Source organism: Pseudophryne corroboree, chromosome 6 (genome assembly GCF_028390025.1).
Source record: "Pseudophryne corroboree isolate aPseCor3 chromosome 6, aPseCor3.hap2, whole genome shotgun sequence".
Taxonomy (NCBI): Eukaryota; Metazoa; Chordata; class Amphibia; order Anura; family Myobatrachidae; genus Pseudophryne; species Pseudophryne corroboree.
The window spans coordinates 346,993,177-347,010,549 of NC_086449.1; the positions used below are offsets into that span (position 1 = coordinate 346,993,177).

At 46.6% G+C, this 17,373-nt stretch overlaps 1 protein-coding gene across 9 annotated transcripts in view; it reads right to left on the reverse strand.

The window, feature by feature from the left end:
• HERC1 (HECT and RLD domain containing E3 ubiquitin protein ligase family member 1) overlaps positions 1-17,373 on the reverse strand; it is a 475,564-nt gene that overhangs the window by 210,306 nt on the left and 247,885 nt on the right. For all 9 annotated transcript variants that reach the window (XM_063926542.1, XM_063926546.1, XM_063926547.1 and 6 more), the window contains 2 exons: positions 5,684-5,794; positions 5,222-5,398 (listed from right to left, as the gene is read on the reverse strand). In XM_063926542.1, the coding sequence (XP_063782612.1) occupies positions 5,222-5,398; positions 5,684-5,794 (288 nt within the window). The remainder of the gene's footprint in view (positions 1-5,221; positions 5,399-5,683; positions 5,795-17,373) is intronic.

Here is a 17,373-nt window from a genome sequence, read left to right on the forward strand (position 1 = left end):
TATGTACAAGTAATGCAGATAATCCGCACTTGGGATGGGCGCCCAGCATCCACTACGGACTCCGAGAAATAGAATTATCGGTAAGTAAATTCTTATTTTCTCTATCGTCCTAGTGGATGCTGGGGTTCCTGAAAGGACCATGGGGATTATACCAAAGCTCCCAAACGGGCGGGAGAGTGCGGATGACTCTGCAGCACCGAATGAGAGAACTCCAGGTCCTCCTTAGCCAGGGTATCAAATTTGTAGGATTTTACAAACGTGTTTGCCCCTGACTAAATAGCCGCTCGGCAAAGTTGTAAAGCCGAGACCCCTCGGGCAGCCGCCCAAGATGAGCCCACCTTCCTTGTGGAATGGGCATTTACATATTTTGGCTGTGGCAGGCCTGCCACAGAATGTGCAAGCTGAATTGTATTACACATCCAACTAGCAAAAGTCTGCTTAAAAGCAAGAGCACCCAGTTTGTTGGGTGCATACAGGATAACAGCAAGTCAGTTTTCCTGACTCCAGCCGTCCTGGAACCTATATTTTCAGGGCCCTGACCACATCTAGCAACTTGGAGTCCTCCAAGTCCCTAGTAGGCGCAAGACACCACAATAAGCTGGTTCAGGTGAAACACTGACACCACCTTAGGGAGAGAACTGGGGACGAGTCCGCAGCTCTGCCCTGTCCGAATGGACAAACAGATATGGGCTTTTTTTTTTTGAGAAAAAAAAACCCACCAATTTGACACTCGCCTGGTCCAGGCCAGGTCCAAGAGCATGTTCACTTTTCATGTGAGATGCTTCAAATCCACAGATTTGACTGGTTTTAAACCAATGTGTTTTGAGGAATCCCAGAACTACGTTGAGATCCCACAGTGCCACTGGAGGCACAAAAGGGGGTTGTATATGCAATACTCCCTTGACAAACTTCTGGACTTCAGGAACTGAAGCCAATTCTTTCTGGAAGAAAAATCGACAGGGCCGAAATTTGAACCTTAATGGACCCCAATTTGAGGCCCATAGACACTCCTGTTTGCAGGAAATGCAGGAATCGACCGAGTTGAAATTTCTTCGTGGGGCCTTCCTGGCCTCACACCACGCAACATATTTTCGTCACATGTGGTGATAATGTTGTGCGGTCACCTCCTTTCTGGCTTTGACCAGGGTAGGAATGACCTCTTCCTGAATGCCTTTTCCCTTAGGATCCGGCGTTCCACCGCCATGCCGTCAAACGCAGCTGCGGTAAGTCTTGGAACAGACATGGTACTTGCTGAAACAAGTCCCTTCTTAGCGGCAGAGGCCATAAGTCCTCTGTAAGCATCTCTTGAAGTTCCGGGTACCAAGTCCTTCTTGGCCAATCCGGAGCCATGAGTATAGTTCTTACTCCTCTACGTCTTATAATTCTCAGTACCTTAGGTATGAAGAGCAGAGGATGGAACACATACACCGACTGGTACACCCACGGTGTTACCAGAACGTCCACAGCTATTGCCTGAGGGTCTCTTAACCTGGCGCAATACCTGTCCCGTTTTTTGTTCAGACGGGACGCCATCATGTCCACCTTTGGTAATTCCCAACGGTTTACAATTATGTGGAAAACTTCCCCATGAAGTTTCCACTCTGCCGGGTGGAGGTCGTGCCTACTGAGGAAGTCTGCTTCCCAGTTTCCATTCCCGGAATGAAACACTGCTGACAGTGCTATCACATGATTTTCCGCCCAGCGAAAAGTCCTTGCAGTTTTTGCCACTGCCCTCCTGCTTCTTGTGCCGCCCTGTCTATTTACGTGGGCGACTGCCGTGATGTTTTATCCCACTGGATCAATACCGGCTGACCTTGAAGCAGAGGTCTTGCTAAGCTTAGAGCATTATAAATTTACCCTTAGCTATATTTATGTGGAGAAAAGTCTCCAGACTTGATCACACTCCCTGGAAATTTTTTCCTTGTGTGACTGCTCCCCAGCCTCTCGGGCTGGCCTCCGTGGTCACCAACATCCAAAACTGAATGCCGAATCTGCGGCCCTCTAGAAGATGAGCACTCTGTAACCACCACAGGAGAGACACCCTTGTCCTTGGATATAGGGTTATCCGCTGATGCATCTGAAGATGCGATCCGGACCATTTGTCCAGCAGATCCCACTGAAAAGTTCTTGCATGAAATCTGCCGACTGGAATTGCTTCGAAGGAAGTCACCATTTTTTTACCATGGCCCTTGTGCAATGATGCACTGATTTTAGGAGGTTCCTGACTAGCTCGGATAACTCCCTGGCTTTCTCTTCCGGGAGAAACACCTTTTTCTGGACTGTGTCCAGAATCATCCCTAAGCACAGGAGACTTGTTGTCGGGATCAGCTGCGATTTTGGAATATTTAGAATCCACCCCTGCTGTTGTAACAGTATCCGAGATAGTGCTACTCCGACCTCCAACTGTTCCCTGGACTTTGCCCTTATCAGGAGATCGTCCAAGTAAGGGATAATTAAGACGCCTTTTCTTCGAAGAAGAACCATCATTTCGGCCATTACCTTGGTAAAGACCCGGGGTGCCGTGGACAATCCAAACGGCAGCGTCTGAAACTGATAGTGACAGTTCTGTACCACGAACCTGAGGTACCCTTAGTGATAAGGGCAAATTTGGGACATGGAGGTAAGCATCCCTGATGTCTCGGGACACCAGATAGTCCCCTTCTTCCCGGTTCGTTATCACTGCTCTGAGTGACTCCATCTTGATTTGAACCTTTGTAAGTGTTCAAATTTTTTTAGAGTTAGAATAGGTCTCACCTAGCCTTCTGGCTTCAGTACCACAATATAGTGTGGAATAATACCCCTTTTCTTGTTGTAGGAGGGGTAATTTAATTATCACCTGCTGGGAATACAGCTCGTGAATTGTTTCCCATACTGCCTCCTTGTCGGAGGGAGACCTTGGTAAAGCAGACTTCAGGAGCCTGCGCAGGGGAAACGTCTCGACATTCCAATCTGTACCCCTGGGATACTACTTGTAGGATCCAGGGGTCCTGTACGGTCTCAGCGTCATGCTGAGAGCTTGTCAGAAGCGGTGGAACGCTTCTGTTCCTGGGAATGGGCTGCCTGCTGCAGTCTTCTTCCCTTTCCTCTATCCCTGGGCAGATATGACTCTTATAGGGACGAAAGGACTGAAGCTGAAAAGACGGTGTCTTTTTCTGCAGAGATGTGACTTAGGGTAAAAACGGTGGATTTTCCAGCAGTTGCCGTGGCCACCAGGTCCGATGGACCGATAACTCCTCTTCCTTTTTACGGCAATACACCTTTGTGCCGTTTGGAATCTGCATCACCTGACCACTGTCGTGTCCATAAACATCTTCTGGCAGATATGGACATCGCACTTACTCTTGATGCCAGAGTGCAAATATCCCTCTGTGCATCTCGCATATATAGAAATGCATCCTTTAAATGCTCTATAGTCAATAAAATACTGTCCCTGTCAAGGGTATCAATATTTTTAGTCAGGGAATCCGACCAAGCCACCCCAGCTCTGCACATCCAGGCTGAGGCGATCGCTGGTCGCAGTATAACACCAGTATGTGTGTATATACTTTTTATGATATTTTTCCAGCCTCCTGTCAGCTGGCTCCTTGAGGACGGCCCTATCTATAGACGGTACCGCCACTTGTTCTGATAAGCGTGTGAGCGCCTTATCCACCCTAAGGGGTGTTTCCCAACGCGCCCTAACTTCTGGCGGGAAAGGGTATACCGCCCATATTTTCTATCGGGGGGAACCCACGCATCATCACACACTTCATTTAATTTATCTGATTCAGGAAAAACTACGGTAGTTTTTTCACATCCCACATAATACCCTCTTTTGTGGTACTTGTAGTATCAGAAATATGTAACACCTCCTTCATTGCCCTTAACGTGTGGCCCTAATAAGGAATACGTTTGTTTATTCACCGTCGACACTGGATTCAGAGTCCCTGTCTGTGTCTGTGTCGACCGACTAAAGTAAACGGGCGTTTTAAAACCCCTGACGGTGTTTTTGAGACGTCTGGACCGGTACTAATTGTTTGTCGGCCGTCTCATGTCGTCAACCGACCTTGGCGCGTGTTGACATTATCACGTAATTCCCTAAATAAGCCATCCATTCCGGTGTCGACTCCCTAGAGAGTGACATCACCATTACAGGCAATTGCTCCGCCTCCTCACCAACATCGTCCTCATACATGTCGACACACACGTACCGACACACAGCACACACACAGGGAATGCTCTGATAGAGGACAGGACCTACTAGCCCTTTGGAGAGACAGAGGGAGAGTTTGCCAGCACACACCAAAAACGCTATAATTATATAGGGACAACCTTATATAAGTGTTTTCCCTTATAGCATCTTTTTTATATATTTCTAACGCCAAATTAGTGCCCCCCCTCTCTGTTTTAACCCTGTTTCTGTAGTGCAGTGCAGGGGAGAGCCTGGGAGCCTTCCCTCCAGCCTTTCTGTGAGGGAAAATGGCGCTGTGTGCTGAGGAGATAGGCCCCGCCCCTTTTTCGGCGGCCTCGTCTCCCGCTCTTAACGGATTCTGGCAGGGGTTAAATATCTCCATATAGCCCCCGGAGGCTATATGCGAGGTATTTTTAGCCAAAAATAGGTTTTCATTGCCTCCCAGGGGGCCCCCCTCCCAGCGCCCTGCACCCTCAGTGACTGCCGTGTGAAGTGTGCTGAGAGGAAATGGCGCACAGCTGCAGTGCTGTGCGCTACCTTAAGAAGACTGAGGAGTCTTCATGCCGCCGATTCTGGACCTTCTTCTTGTTTCAGCATCTGCAAGGGGGCCGGCGGCGAGGCTCCGGTGACCATCCAGGCTGTACCTGTGATCGTCCCTCTGGAGCTAATGTCCAGTAGCCAAAGAAGCCAATCCATCCTGCACGCAGGTGAGTTCACTTCTTCTCCCCTAAGTCCCTCGTTGCAGTGATCCTGTTGCCAGCAGGACTCACTGTAAAATAAAAAACCTAAGCTAAACTTTTCTAAGCAGCTCTTTAGGAGAGCCACCTAGATTGCACCCTTCTCGGCCGGGCACAAAAATCTAACTGAGGCTTGGAGGAGGGTCATAGGGGGAGGAGCCAGTGCACACCACCTGATCCTAAAGCTTTACTTTTTGTGCCCTGTCTCCTGCGGAGCCGCTATTCCCCATGGTCCTTTCAAGAACCCCAGCATCCACTAGGACGATAGAGAAAAAAAAAAGACAGCTGTAACAACTTTAAGCTATTTATTTACCTTCCACTGATAGCAACCTGATGTTACTCCTGTTGATGCCAGGCCATAGCCTTTGCCACCACTCCCATGAGTTAGAATTTGTCCATTTTCAACAAGGCAACACTGAGCTTTTTCTGGATCAAAAGACACTTCTTGTATGGGTAAATCTTCCTCTTCTTCCTCCAGCTCACCCTGCTTCTGTGGGGTTAGAGAAAGCATTAACTAGACAATTTACAGATTACGGTTCTGTGCCATGGATTTAAGCCAGCACCTGCTCTCTTAAAGAAACTACCTCTAATTTATCCAGAGACGTGTGGATTAAACTGCATAGCACAAAAGTACCTTCTGGGTACAGATTAATTTTATTTGCACCTGTGTGGAAGTGAAATTGTTAAGGAATCATATATGTATTCAGCCGTGCTGCTGTATTATATGATTTTGGAACAAGGTATAAAATGATTCATATCTCCCAGCATGGATTACCTGTAGCTTTGTTTCCTGCTCTTTCTCCTTCACTTGATGGGAATGTTTAGCCTGAGCAATGGGAGTCTCCCACATGCAGTCTGAGAGGAGAGAGAAGAGTCGCTCCACCACCTGCATGATTATAAATGGAAAGTTCATTTTTCCCCAGTTTCCCATGTGTAGCATTTTTTACAATATGCCATACAATAATTGCATGTAATAAGACCAACTATATTTCAGTAACCACATAAACTTTGAATGAATTATACAGCACACAGCTAAATATGCTTTGTCCTTTATTATCTATTAATATTTACTTATAGTCCTAGTATATTTCATTGCAATGAACATTTCTGTTTAAAGCATTCAGGAGTAACAATGCTACCTAAAGCTATGTTCACAATAGGTAAATAAAAGCATTTCAACTCAGATACGGTCAGGAAAGGTTATCAAAATTGTAAAGTTGACCCCCATACAGGGTCAAACTGGCCCACCGGGGGACAATTGGAATCCCATGTGAGCCCCACGGTCTGAGGGACCCCTCCTCTCTAATGTGTCAAGTTCCAGACTGTGCACTTGAATTACATATTGTTACTCTATTAGTGGTTCAGTTACTTGGTGGAGCAGGACCAAGGAATGGTGGCTGACATGGGTCTCTACTGCTGCATTCATGCCCCAGTCTGACAAAGCTCCAAACTCGCTAAACTGCAGCTACCCCTTAAAATGTAAAATGACCTGAGTCATATCAATAAAGGAAAACACATTTATACATAAAGTGATAGGGACCCGCACTCTGGATCTTGTCATAAGGAAACCATATAGTCACGAGTATGGGTCAATCCATACAAAGTGGTCCAATTACAAATTTTCTGGTTGCTTGACCATTTAAAAATAAAAAACAAAACAAGGTTTGTCAGTTATCTCCCCTACAGTATATGTCAATAGTTCAAAACCATTTTATTTTATTTTTTACTTGCTGCCTTATTGAAATGATGGCCACACTTAAATCATGGCAGACAGCGCTTTCAGTGTTTCTCTTTTTTAATGAAGTCATTCTTTATTAAATTTTCCATTATATGCAACAAACAAATTATACATACATATGCCCATACATTAATATTCATATTATATTTAAAACAATTCCATATAATTACACATAGCCTGCTCAGCATACTTTACATAAAAGTTCTCTATCTTCAGCATACTCCTCCCCCCCTCCCCGATTGCCGTTCCAGATATAGATATAATTCTAGTTTAAGAGTGCATTAACCCATTCAGTGGCAGGTTTTACATAAAAGGACACACCTCCCATGGTGAGATTTTACAATTTGGGAGTGCAGGGGTTAAAGTACAGGGGGGAGGAGTGCAGAGGGGCGATTGCATCTCCAGCATCAGTGCTGATGCAAAAAAAAACAAAAAACCCCTAATACAGTTGGTTTTTAGCTTAAAAAAAAACACACCTAGCATGGTGTGTATTTTATTCCTGGGATGCAGGGGTTAAGTGCAAGCGAGGGGGTGAGCGGGGGGTGATGGTGTTAGCAAGTGGGGTGGTGAGCAGGCAGGGATCGCCCGCATCTGCACTGATTCCCGGCAGCATAGCGGCACCCGGGAATCAGCATACGTCATTACACTGTTAAGCACACACCCCACCCGGCCAATAGGAGTCTGGGGGCGGGCTTAACTCCGTAATTGCTTATGCTGATTCCCGGGCGCCGTCACGCTGCATTGCTGCCCATAGGGAACCAGTCAGTAGCATGCCCATAAATCTTCCAGGTTAGACAGCACTGACATTTCTGGCATACCACTGAAAGGGTTAAGGCATTACCCTTCCTACTTCTATTTCGGAAGTTTGTTACCTTCTTCTTGAATTCTAACCCACCTTAACCCCTCATATTCCTATTAGTGTATAACTACGGTTGCGTTGGGATGAGCTAACACTTAACTCATACCACTCCCATTAAATTTATAGACTATGTATTTGTCAATATACTAAATATTTATTAACTTTGTGCAGCCACATACCACACATATATACCAACCAACTTAATGTGTACATAATTGTAGATTAGTGTTCAGAAATGGTGTACATAACACTATCTAATATATATTCAAAACATATTTAAAATGTAGCTATAATCATATTCACGTTATGTGCATTTTCCTGTGACCACTCTCACACTTTATAATAAGTGACTTTTTTTATGGTAAGTGATCCGACCCAGGTTGCTTTCCCATTTCATTTTAAGGATATCCAATACTTCTGATGAAACTATCGTTTAATAAAGCGTACACTAATGACATCCGCCTCTTGTGACCAAGCTTTATAATTTTAGCGCATCCAACCATTCCTCCCTAATACTTGGCAGAGCCGAAGCTACATATTTAATCTCCAATTTTTTACATTTTTCCTCCAACTGATTTTCCTCCTTCCTACTTCCCATCTTAATTCTAGACAATTTTTGAATAAAAGTTCCACGCATATATGCTTCAAGGCATCATGTTTAATAATAAGAATTTACTTACCGATAATTCTATTTCTCGTAGTCCGTAGTGGATGCTGGGGACTCCGTCAGGACCATGGGGTTTAGCGGCTCCGCAGGAGACAGGGCACAATAATAAAAGCTTTAGGATCAGGTGGTGTGCACTGGCTCCTCCCCCTATGACCCTCCTCCAAGCCTCAGTTAGGATACTGTGCCCGGACGAGCGTGCATAATAAGGAAGGATATTGAATCCCGGGTAAGACTCATACCAGCCACACCAATCACACCGTACAACCTGTGATCTGAACCCAGTTAACAGTATGATAACAACGAAGGAGCCTCTGAAAAGATGGCTCACAACAAGAATAACCCGATTTTTGTAACAATAACTATGTACAAGTATTGCAGACAATCCGCACTTGGGATGGGCGCCCAGCATCCACTACGGACTACGAGAAATAGAATTATCGGTAAGTAAATTCTTATTTTCTCTAACGTCCTAAGTGGATGCTGGGGACTCCGTCAGGACCATGGGGATTATACCAAAGCTCCCAAACGGGCGGGAGAGTGCGGATGACTCTGCAGCACCGAATGAGAGAACTCCAGGTCCTCCTCAGTCAGGGTGTGCCCCTGACCAAGTAGCAGCTCGGCAAAGTTGTAAAGCCGAGACCCCTCGGGCAGCCGCCCAAGATGAGCCCACTTCCTTGTGGAATGGGCTTTTACTGATTTTGGCTGTGGCAAGCCTGCCACAGAATGTGCAAGCTGAATTGTACTACAAATCCAGCGAGCAATCGTCTGCTTAGAAGCAGGAACACCCATCTTGTTGGGTGCATACAGGCTAAACAGCGAGTCAGATTTTCTGACTCCAGTCGTCCTGGAAACATATATTTTCAGGGCCCTGACAACGTCAAGTAACTTGGAGTCCTCCAAGTCCCTAGTAGCCGCAGGTACCACAATAGGTTGGTTCATGTGAAAAACAGAAAACACCTTAAGGAGAAATTGAGGACGAGTCCTCAATTCTGCCCTGTCAGAATGAAAAATTAAGTAAGGGCTTTTATATGATAAAGCCGCCCATTCTGACACACGCCTGGCTGAAGCCAGGGCTAATAGAATCTTCACCTTCCATGTGAAATATTTTAATTCCACAGTGGTGAGTGGATCAAACCAATGTGACTTTAGGAAACTCAAAACAACATTGAGATCCCAAGGTGCCACTGGGGGCACAAAAGGAGGCTGTATATGCAGTACCCCTTTTACAAACGTCTGAACTTCAGGCACTGAAGCCAGTTCTTTCTGGAAGAAATTCGACAGGGTCGAAATTTGAACCTTAATGGACCCTAATTTTAGGCCCATAGACAGTCCTGTTTTCAGGAAATGTAGGAAACGACCCAGTTGGAATTCCTCTGTAGGGACCTTCTTGGCCTCACACCACGCAACATATTTTCGCCAAATGCGGTGAAAATGTTTTTCGGTTACATCCTTCCTGGCTTCGACCAGGGTAGGGATGACTTCATCTGGAATGCCCTTTCAGGATCCGGCGTTCAACTGCCATGTCGTCAAACGCAGCCGCGGTAAGTCTTGGAACAGACAAGGCCCCTGCTGGAGCAGGTCCTCTCTTAAAGGTAGAGGCCACGGTTCTTCCGTGAGCATCTCTTGAAGTTCCGGGTACCAAGTCCTTCTTGACCCATCCGGAATCACGAGTATCGTTCTTACTCATCTCCTTCTTATGATTCTCAGTACTTTTTGTATGAGATGCATAGGAGGGAACACATACCCTGACTGGTACACCCACAGTGTTACCAGAGCGTCCACCGCTATTGCCTGAGGGTCCCTTGACCTGGCGCAATATCTGTCTAGTTTTTTGTTCAGGCGGGACGCCATCATGTCCACCTTTGGTTTTTCCCAACGGTTTACAATCATGTGGAAGACTTCCCGCTGAAGTCCCCACTCTCCCGGGTGGAGGTTATGCCTGCTGAGGAAGTCTGCTTCCCAGTTTTCCACTCCCGGAATTAACACTGCTGAGAGTGTTATCACATGATTTTTCGCCCAGCGAAGAATCCTTGCAGTTTCTGCCATTTCCCTCCTGCTTCATGTGCCGCCCTGTCTGTTTACGTGGGTGACTGCCGTGATGTTGTCCCACTGGATCAATACCGGCTGACCTTGAAGCAGAGGTCTTGCTAAGCTTAGAGCCTTGTAAATTGCCCTTAGCTCCAGTATATTTATGTGGAGAGAAGTCTCCAGACTTGATCACACTCCCTGGAAATTTTTTTCCTTGTGTGACTGCTCCCCAGCCACTCAGGCTGGCATCCGTGGTCACCAGGACCCAGTCCTGAATGTCGAATCTGCGGCCCTTTCATAGATGAGCACTCTGCAGCCACCGCAGAAGAAAACACCCTTGTCCTTGGAGACAGGGTTATCCGCTAATGCATCTGAAGATGCGATCCGGACCATTTTCCCAGCAGATTCCACTGAAAGGTTCTTGCGTGAAATCTACCGAATGGGATCGCTTTGTAAGAAACCACCATTTTTCACAGGACCCTTGTGCAATGATGCACTGATACTTTTCCTGGTTTTAGGAGGTTCCTGACTAGCTCGGATAACTCCCTGGCCTTCTTCTCCGGGAGAAAACATCCTTTTCTGGACTGTGTCCAGAATCATTCCTAGGAACATTAGACGTGTCGTCGGAAAAAGCTGCGATTTTGGAATATTTAGAATCCACTCGTGCTGTCGTAGAACTACTTGAGATAGTGCTACTCCGACCGCCAACTGTTCTCTGGACCTTGCCCTTATCAGGAAAGCGTCCATATTTCTTTTAGGAAGAATCATCATTTCGGCCATTACCATGGTAAAGACCCGGGGTGCCGTGGACAATCCAAACGGCAGCGTCTGAACTGATAGTGACAGTTCTGTACCACGAACCTGAGATACCCTTGGTGAGAAGGGCAAAATTTGGACATGTAGGTAAGCGTCCCTGATATCCAGTGACACCATATCGTCCTGGTTCGCTATCACTGCTCTGAGTGACTCCATCTTGATTTGAACCCTTGTATGTAATTGTTCAAATCTTTTAGATCTCACCGAGCCGTTTGGCTTCAGTACCACAATATAGTGTGGAATAATACCCCTTCCCTTGTTGTAGGAGGGGTACTTTGATTATCACCTGCTGGGAATACAGCCTGTGAATTTTTTCCCAATACTGCCTCCCTGTCGGAGGGAGACGTTGGTAACGCAGACTTCAGGAACTTGTGAGGGGAAGACGTCTCGAATTTCCAATGTACACCTGGGATACTACGTGTAGGATCCAGGAGTCCACTTGCGAGTGAGCCCACTGCGTGCTGAAACTCTTGAGATGACCCCCCACCGCACCTGAGTCCGCTTGTATGGCCCCAGCGTCATGCTGCGGACTTGGCAGAAGCTGTGGAGGACTTCTGTTCCTGGGAATGGGCTGCCTGCTGCAGTCTTCTTCCCTTTCCTCTAACCCTGGGCAGATATGACTGGCCTTTTGCCCGCCTGCCTTTATGGGTACGAAAGGACTGAGACTGAAAAGACTGTGTCCTTTTCTGCTGAGATGTGACTTGGGGTAACAAAAGTGGATTTTCCAGCTGTTGCCATGGCCACCAGGTCCGATGGACCGCCCCTTTATACGGCAATACTTCCATGTGCCGTCTGGAATCTGCATCACCTGACCACTGTCGTGTCTATAAACATCGTCTGGCAGATATGGACATCACATCTACTCTTGATGCCAGAATGCAAATATCCCTCTGCGCATCTCGCATATATAGAAATGCATCCTTAAAATGCTCTATAGTCAATAAAATATTGTTCCTGTCAAGGGTATCAATATTTTCAGTCAGGAAATCCGACCAAGCCCCCCCAGCGCTGCACATCCAGGCTGAGGCGATTGCTGGTCGTAGTATAACACCAGTATGTGTGTATATACTTTTTAGGATATTTTTCAGCTTCCTATCAGCTGGCTCCTTGAGGGCGGCCGTATCTGGAGACGGTAACGCCACTTGTTTTTATAAGCGTGTGAGCGCCTTATCCACCCTAAGGTGTGTTTCCCAACTCGCCCTCACTTCTGGCGGGAAAGGGTATACCTCCAATCATTTTCTATCGGAGGAAACCCACGTATCATCACACACTTTAATTTATCTGATTCAGGAAAAACTACAAGTAGATTATTCCCACCCTACATAATACCCTTATTTGTGGTACTTGTAGTATCAGAAATATATAACACCTCCTTCATTGCCCTTAACATGTAACGTGTGGCCCTAAAGGAAAATACGTTTGTTTCTTCACCGTCGACACTGAAGTCAGTGTCCGTGTCTGTGTCTGTGTCGACCAACTGAGGTAAATGGGCGTTTTTACAAGCCCCTGACGGTGTCTGAGACGCCTGGACAGGTACTAATTTGTTTGCCGGCCGTCTCATGTCGTCAACCGACCTTGCATCGTGTTGACATTATCACGTAATTCCTAAATAAGCCACCCATTCCGGTGTCGACTCCCTAGAGAGTGACATCACCAATACAGGCAATTTGCTCCGCCTCCTCACCAACATCGTCCTCCTACATGTCGACACACACGTACCGACACACAGCACACACACAGGGAATGCTCTGATAGAGGACAGGACCCCACTAGCCCTTTGGGGAGACAGAGGGAGAGTTTGCCAGCACACACCAAAAACGCTATAATTATACAGGGACAACCCCTTATAAAGTGTTTTCCCTTATAGCATTTTTATATATGTAATCATATCGCCAAATAAGTGCCCCCCCTCTCTGTTTTAACCCTGTTTCTGTAGTGCAGTGCAGGGGAGAGCCTGGGAGCCTTCCTCACAGCAGAGCTGAGCAGGAAAATGGCGCCGTGTGCTGAGGAGAATAGGCCCCGCCCCCTTTTCGGCGGGCTCTTCTCCCGGAGTTTGTGAGATCTGGCAGGGGTTAAATACATCCATATAGCCTCAAGGGCTATATGTGATGTATTTTAGCCATAAAAAGGTATTATACATTGCTGCCCAGGGCGCCCCCCCCAGCGCCCTGCACCCTCAGTGACAGTTGGTGACTGTTGGTGAAGTGTGCTGACAACAATGGCGCACAGCTGCAGTGCTGTGCGCTACCTTATGAAGACTGAAAGTCTTCTGCCGCCTGTTTCTGGACCTCTTCAACTTCGGCATCTGCAAGGGGGGTCGGCGGCACGGCTCCGGGACGAACCCCAGGGTGAGACCTGTGTTCCGACTCCCTCTGGAGCTAATGGTGTCCAGTAGCCTAAGAAGCAAATCCATCCTGCACGCAGGTGAGTTTACTTCTCTCCCCTAAGTCCCTCGTAGCAGTGAGCCTGTTGCCAGCAGGTCTCACTGAAAGAAAAAAACCTAACTTAAACTTTTATTCTAAGCAGCTCAGGAGAGCCACCTAGATTGCACCCTTCTCGGCCGGGCACAAAAATCTAACTGAGGCTTGGAGGAGGGTCATAGGGGGAGGAGCCAGTGCACACCACCTGATCCTAAAGCTTTTATTATTGTGCCCTGTCTCCTGCGGAGCCGCTAAACCCCATGGTCCTGACGGAGTCCCCAGCATCCACTTAGGACGTTAGAGAAAGCAGGATTATGATGGGATGAATTCTCCTCTTTAAAACGCTCCGACTCCACCACCAGATCCAATCCTTCCCCCAACTGAGTCATCCAATATGGATTTAACTTCCAAAATGATGCCCCATTATTATTTGCTAACTCTATGTTTAAATACACAGGGGAGTGGTCGGATATATCCCCAGACAAATACCCAAGTTCACTAACCATTGGACCAAGACCTGTAGAGACTAGGGCCAAGTCTATACGAGATAAAGTATGGTAAATTGCAGATTGACATGAATATTTAGCGGCTGTAGGATTACGTACCTGCCAAATATCTATCCAGCCTAGTTCTTCTACAAGTCTTGCAAATGGTGTTTTAAAAGGAGCTCAGTGTACCCATGGTAGGCTTTCCCGACAACTTATCCAAACCATTATCCATGACTTATTATAATACCCAATACTTATTACTAGAGTATCTGATGATTGGTTAATAAATAATGCAGCTTGCCACAGTACTTCATTATTATATGGAGGGGGAATATATATTGCTAATAAATGCATTAACTTTTGATTGATCTTAGCTCTTAAAAAAAACAAACCTTCCCCTTAGATCTACAAGACTGGATTCCAGATCAAACCTTACTAATTTTTTAATAAGGACTGAAACTCCCCTAGCATTATTGAAGAAGGCTGAACGGCACATATATCCTATCCAGGGCTTTTACCAAGAATGAGGGAGAGGAAGAAAGAAGAGAAAAAACAAAAACAAAGAAAAAAAACAAACACACAAAAACCACCACCACCACAGACATACTTTTACCCACTCCTAAAAAACCATCTCAAAACTTACTTTACCTTCCCTTGCCCTCCCTAAAGGTCCATACACACTTGACGATAAAATGAGCGACGTCGCTCATTTTCCCTCTCCTTGAGCGACGTCGCTCATTTTATCGTCAAGTGTGTATGCCGCCAGCGACGACAGATGCGCGCCCCCGCGGGTCGGCAACGATCGTCGCTGTCGGTAGGGCATGCATGCAGGATCTGGACTGTCGGCCATGACCTGCATGCAGGGCTGGCGGAGGCGAGACGTCACTGAGCGATATGAGCGGTCATATCACTCAGTGTGTACAGTCGGCTGGTCGGGGGAAACATTAGACAATGTCGCTCACAGAGCGACATGGTCTAATGTGTATGGGCCTTAACCCACCCTGTATATCCACTACCCTTGCGGAGTACCTAAATCCCATTCCACCCGGCTCAATCTCTACTCACTTTCCCCACCCAGCAGGGAGGATATAGGAAACAGATCCTATAGCTATATGCAACATTAAAAAAAACTCCCTAACCAAGGATTTATTCCCTGAAATTATTAGCCATCAAGTCTATTTATCTATGGTTTTCTGCTACTTTATTATTAAGTATTACTATATTAAGCAAACCGCCATTATATCATCGGCAAGTGAAAACTCTACACCAAACTGATCATATCTAATATTTCTTTTCAAGCGTATTTAGGTTGCTTTATTAATCAGTCCTCTGCTTCTTTAGCAGAGGTAAAGTAATGTGAAAATTATACACTACTCACAGGCGAGCTGGATACAACATGGAATATTGTATATTCCTCTCACGCATCTTACGTATGATTCGTAGAAATTGCTTTTCTGTACATCTTGAGCAAAATACGGATAAAATGAGACTGTGTTGTAATTAAACTGAACTACACCAGTGTTCCATACTAGCCGTAGAATAGTCTCTCTAGCCATGAAATGCTGAATTTGCACAAGGAGACCTGGTAGGTACCCTATGGGCTTGTTTCACCGAGAATTGGGGACTAAAAGCTTCACTGGTGAATAATCTGATTAGCCACTCCTCTAAGAATTTTTCAGGCGGCGTCCCTTACACCCTTTTGGGCAGTCCCACCAATCTTATGTTATTACGTCTTTGCCGTCCCTCCAAGTCGGACACTTTAGCCTGTATAGCAACCATTTGATTTGACAGTTCCTCAACTTTATTATTAATAGGCAGAGACTTATCCTCCAGATTTGATATTCTATTTTCCATCTCACTGACTCTCATGTTTTGTAGATCCTGGCGAAGCAGAGATACATCTTTTTGAACATGCCCAATTTTCTCTGTAACCCTCTGTTCTGAGGCAGCTATAGCAGTCAAAATTTGCTGAGTAAAGTCAGCATAGCTACTACCATCTGCCCCCTGTTCTGGCTTTGAAGGAGAGGGAGGATTTGATGCAGCCCGTGTAGTTTGTGATCGTCTTGCATTTTTTTCCAACTTTGCTGCGGCGCCCGTCTTCCCCATTCTATTAATCACCACGTGCTACAGCACTGAACTGCTGCGAATATTAGGACCAAATCCAAGGGGACCGAAAACGACTTCTTCGTAAATAGAAAAAAAGCACACAGTCTCTTATAACAGCAAGGGGACCTTAACGGCTTAGTTTCCAATATCAGATGAGACTAGGCATGTATAACACAATGGATCTAATTAACTTGATATCCAGTAAGCAAAGTAGGATAGCTGCTCCGTCCCATACAGAAAGAGTAGATGCTTTCAATTCATCAACTAGAGTACTTATATATTTGCTGTTATCTCGGGAAACAAATATCCTCCTCTTGTTACATGTTATTCCACCTGATTATAGCAACATGATTGATTTATACATATAATCAAATGGATCTGATATTACCTGATGTTTGGTCTCATGAAGCATAATCTGGTGTCAGGAGTCGGTAGCCAGGATGAGACGGCCAACAGTAGTGTCCGGGCTTAGGATATCCTTAAGCAGCTGGATATAGAAAGTACCTGTTCCCCAGTCAGCATCTGCCTGGGCTGCTGCTGTAGTTCCACAGCAGCTCCCCTGATCTTTTTCACCCGAGCCAGGCAGCCTCAGTTCCCCTTCTCCAGAGCCTCAGATCTCGTCGACCCCCAGGATGCTACCAGGTGCGGGACCCAAGGCAGTCCGGCTACAGCACATGCAACCAGACTCCTCTCCCAGCGCACACACTCACAGGCAGGGCATCGGAGGTCTCAGCTGCTGTGTCCAGCATGTGCCCAAGCAAGGACCACGCGTCACCTCCTCCACAGGAACTCCGGTCGCCAGCCCCAGTCGCTGACTTCAACCTGAGAGCCGGGAGGGGAGCTTGCTATCCCCCAGCGCTCGACCAGCGGATCACAGACGGCTCTATCCACGGAGCTCTATCCAGGGAGTCAGGCACAGGCAGGTCAGTGGGAGTCTCGAGCGCGCTTGACCAGCACGCGTCCCAGCAGGGAACATGTGCCGCTGTCTCCTTCAGAGCGCCAGCAGCCAGCCCCAATAACCATTCACCACACGACTGGAGGGAAGCTTCCAGTCCTCCTATACTCGGGCAGCAGATCGAAAACACCTGGCTGAGTCCGCAACAAGCACAGCCGGCCAGGAGAGCAAATTACCATGGATTCAGAGCAGTGAATCAGGATTGCATCGGGAGCTGCAGCCTACACGCTGCTACTCCATGCCTCTCCAAGCAACTCCACCTGCATTCCGTGTTTCTAGGCATTTACGCAAATGCAAATCTCTCAGGACTGGGATATGGTAAAGCCTTGGGACAAATACCATTGTTCTCAGCAAAGTTTGGGTAACATTTTAGGTTTCATGCATAGAT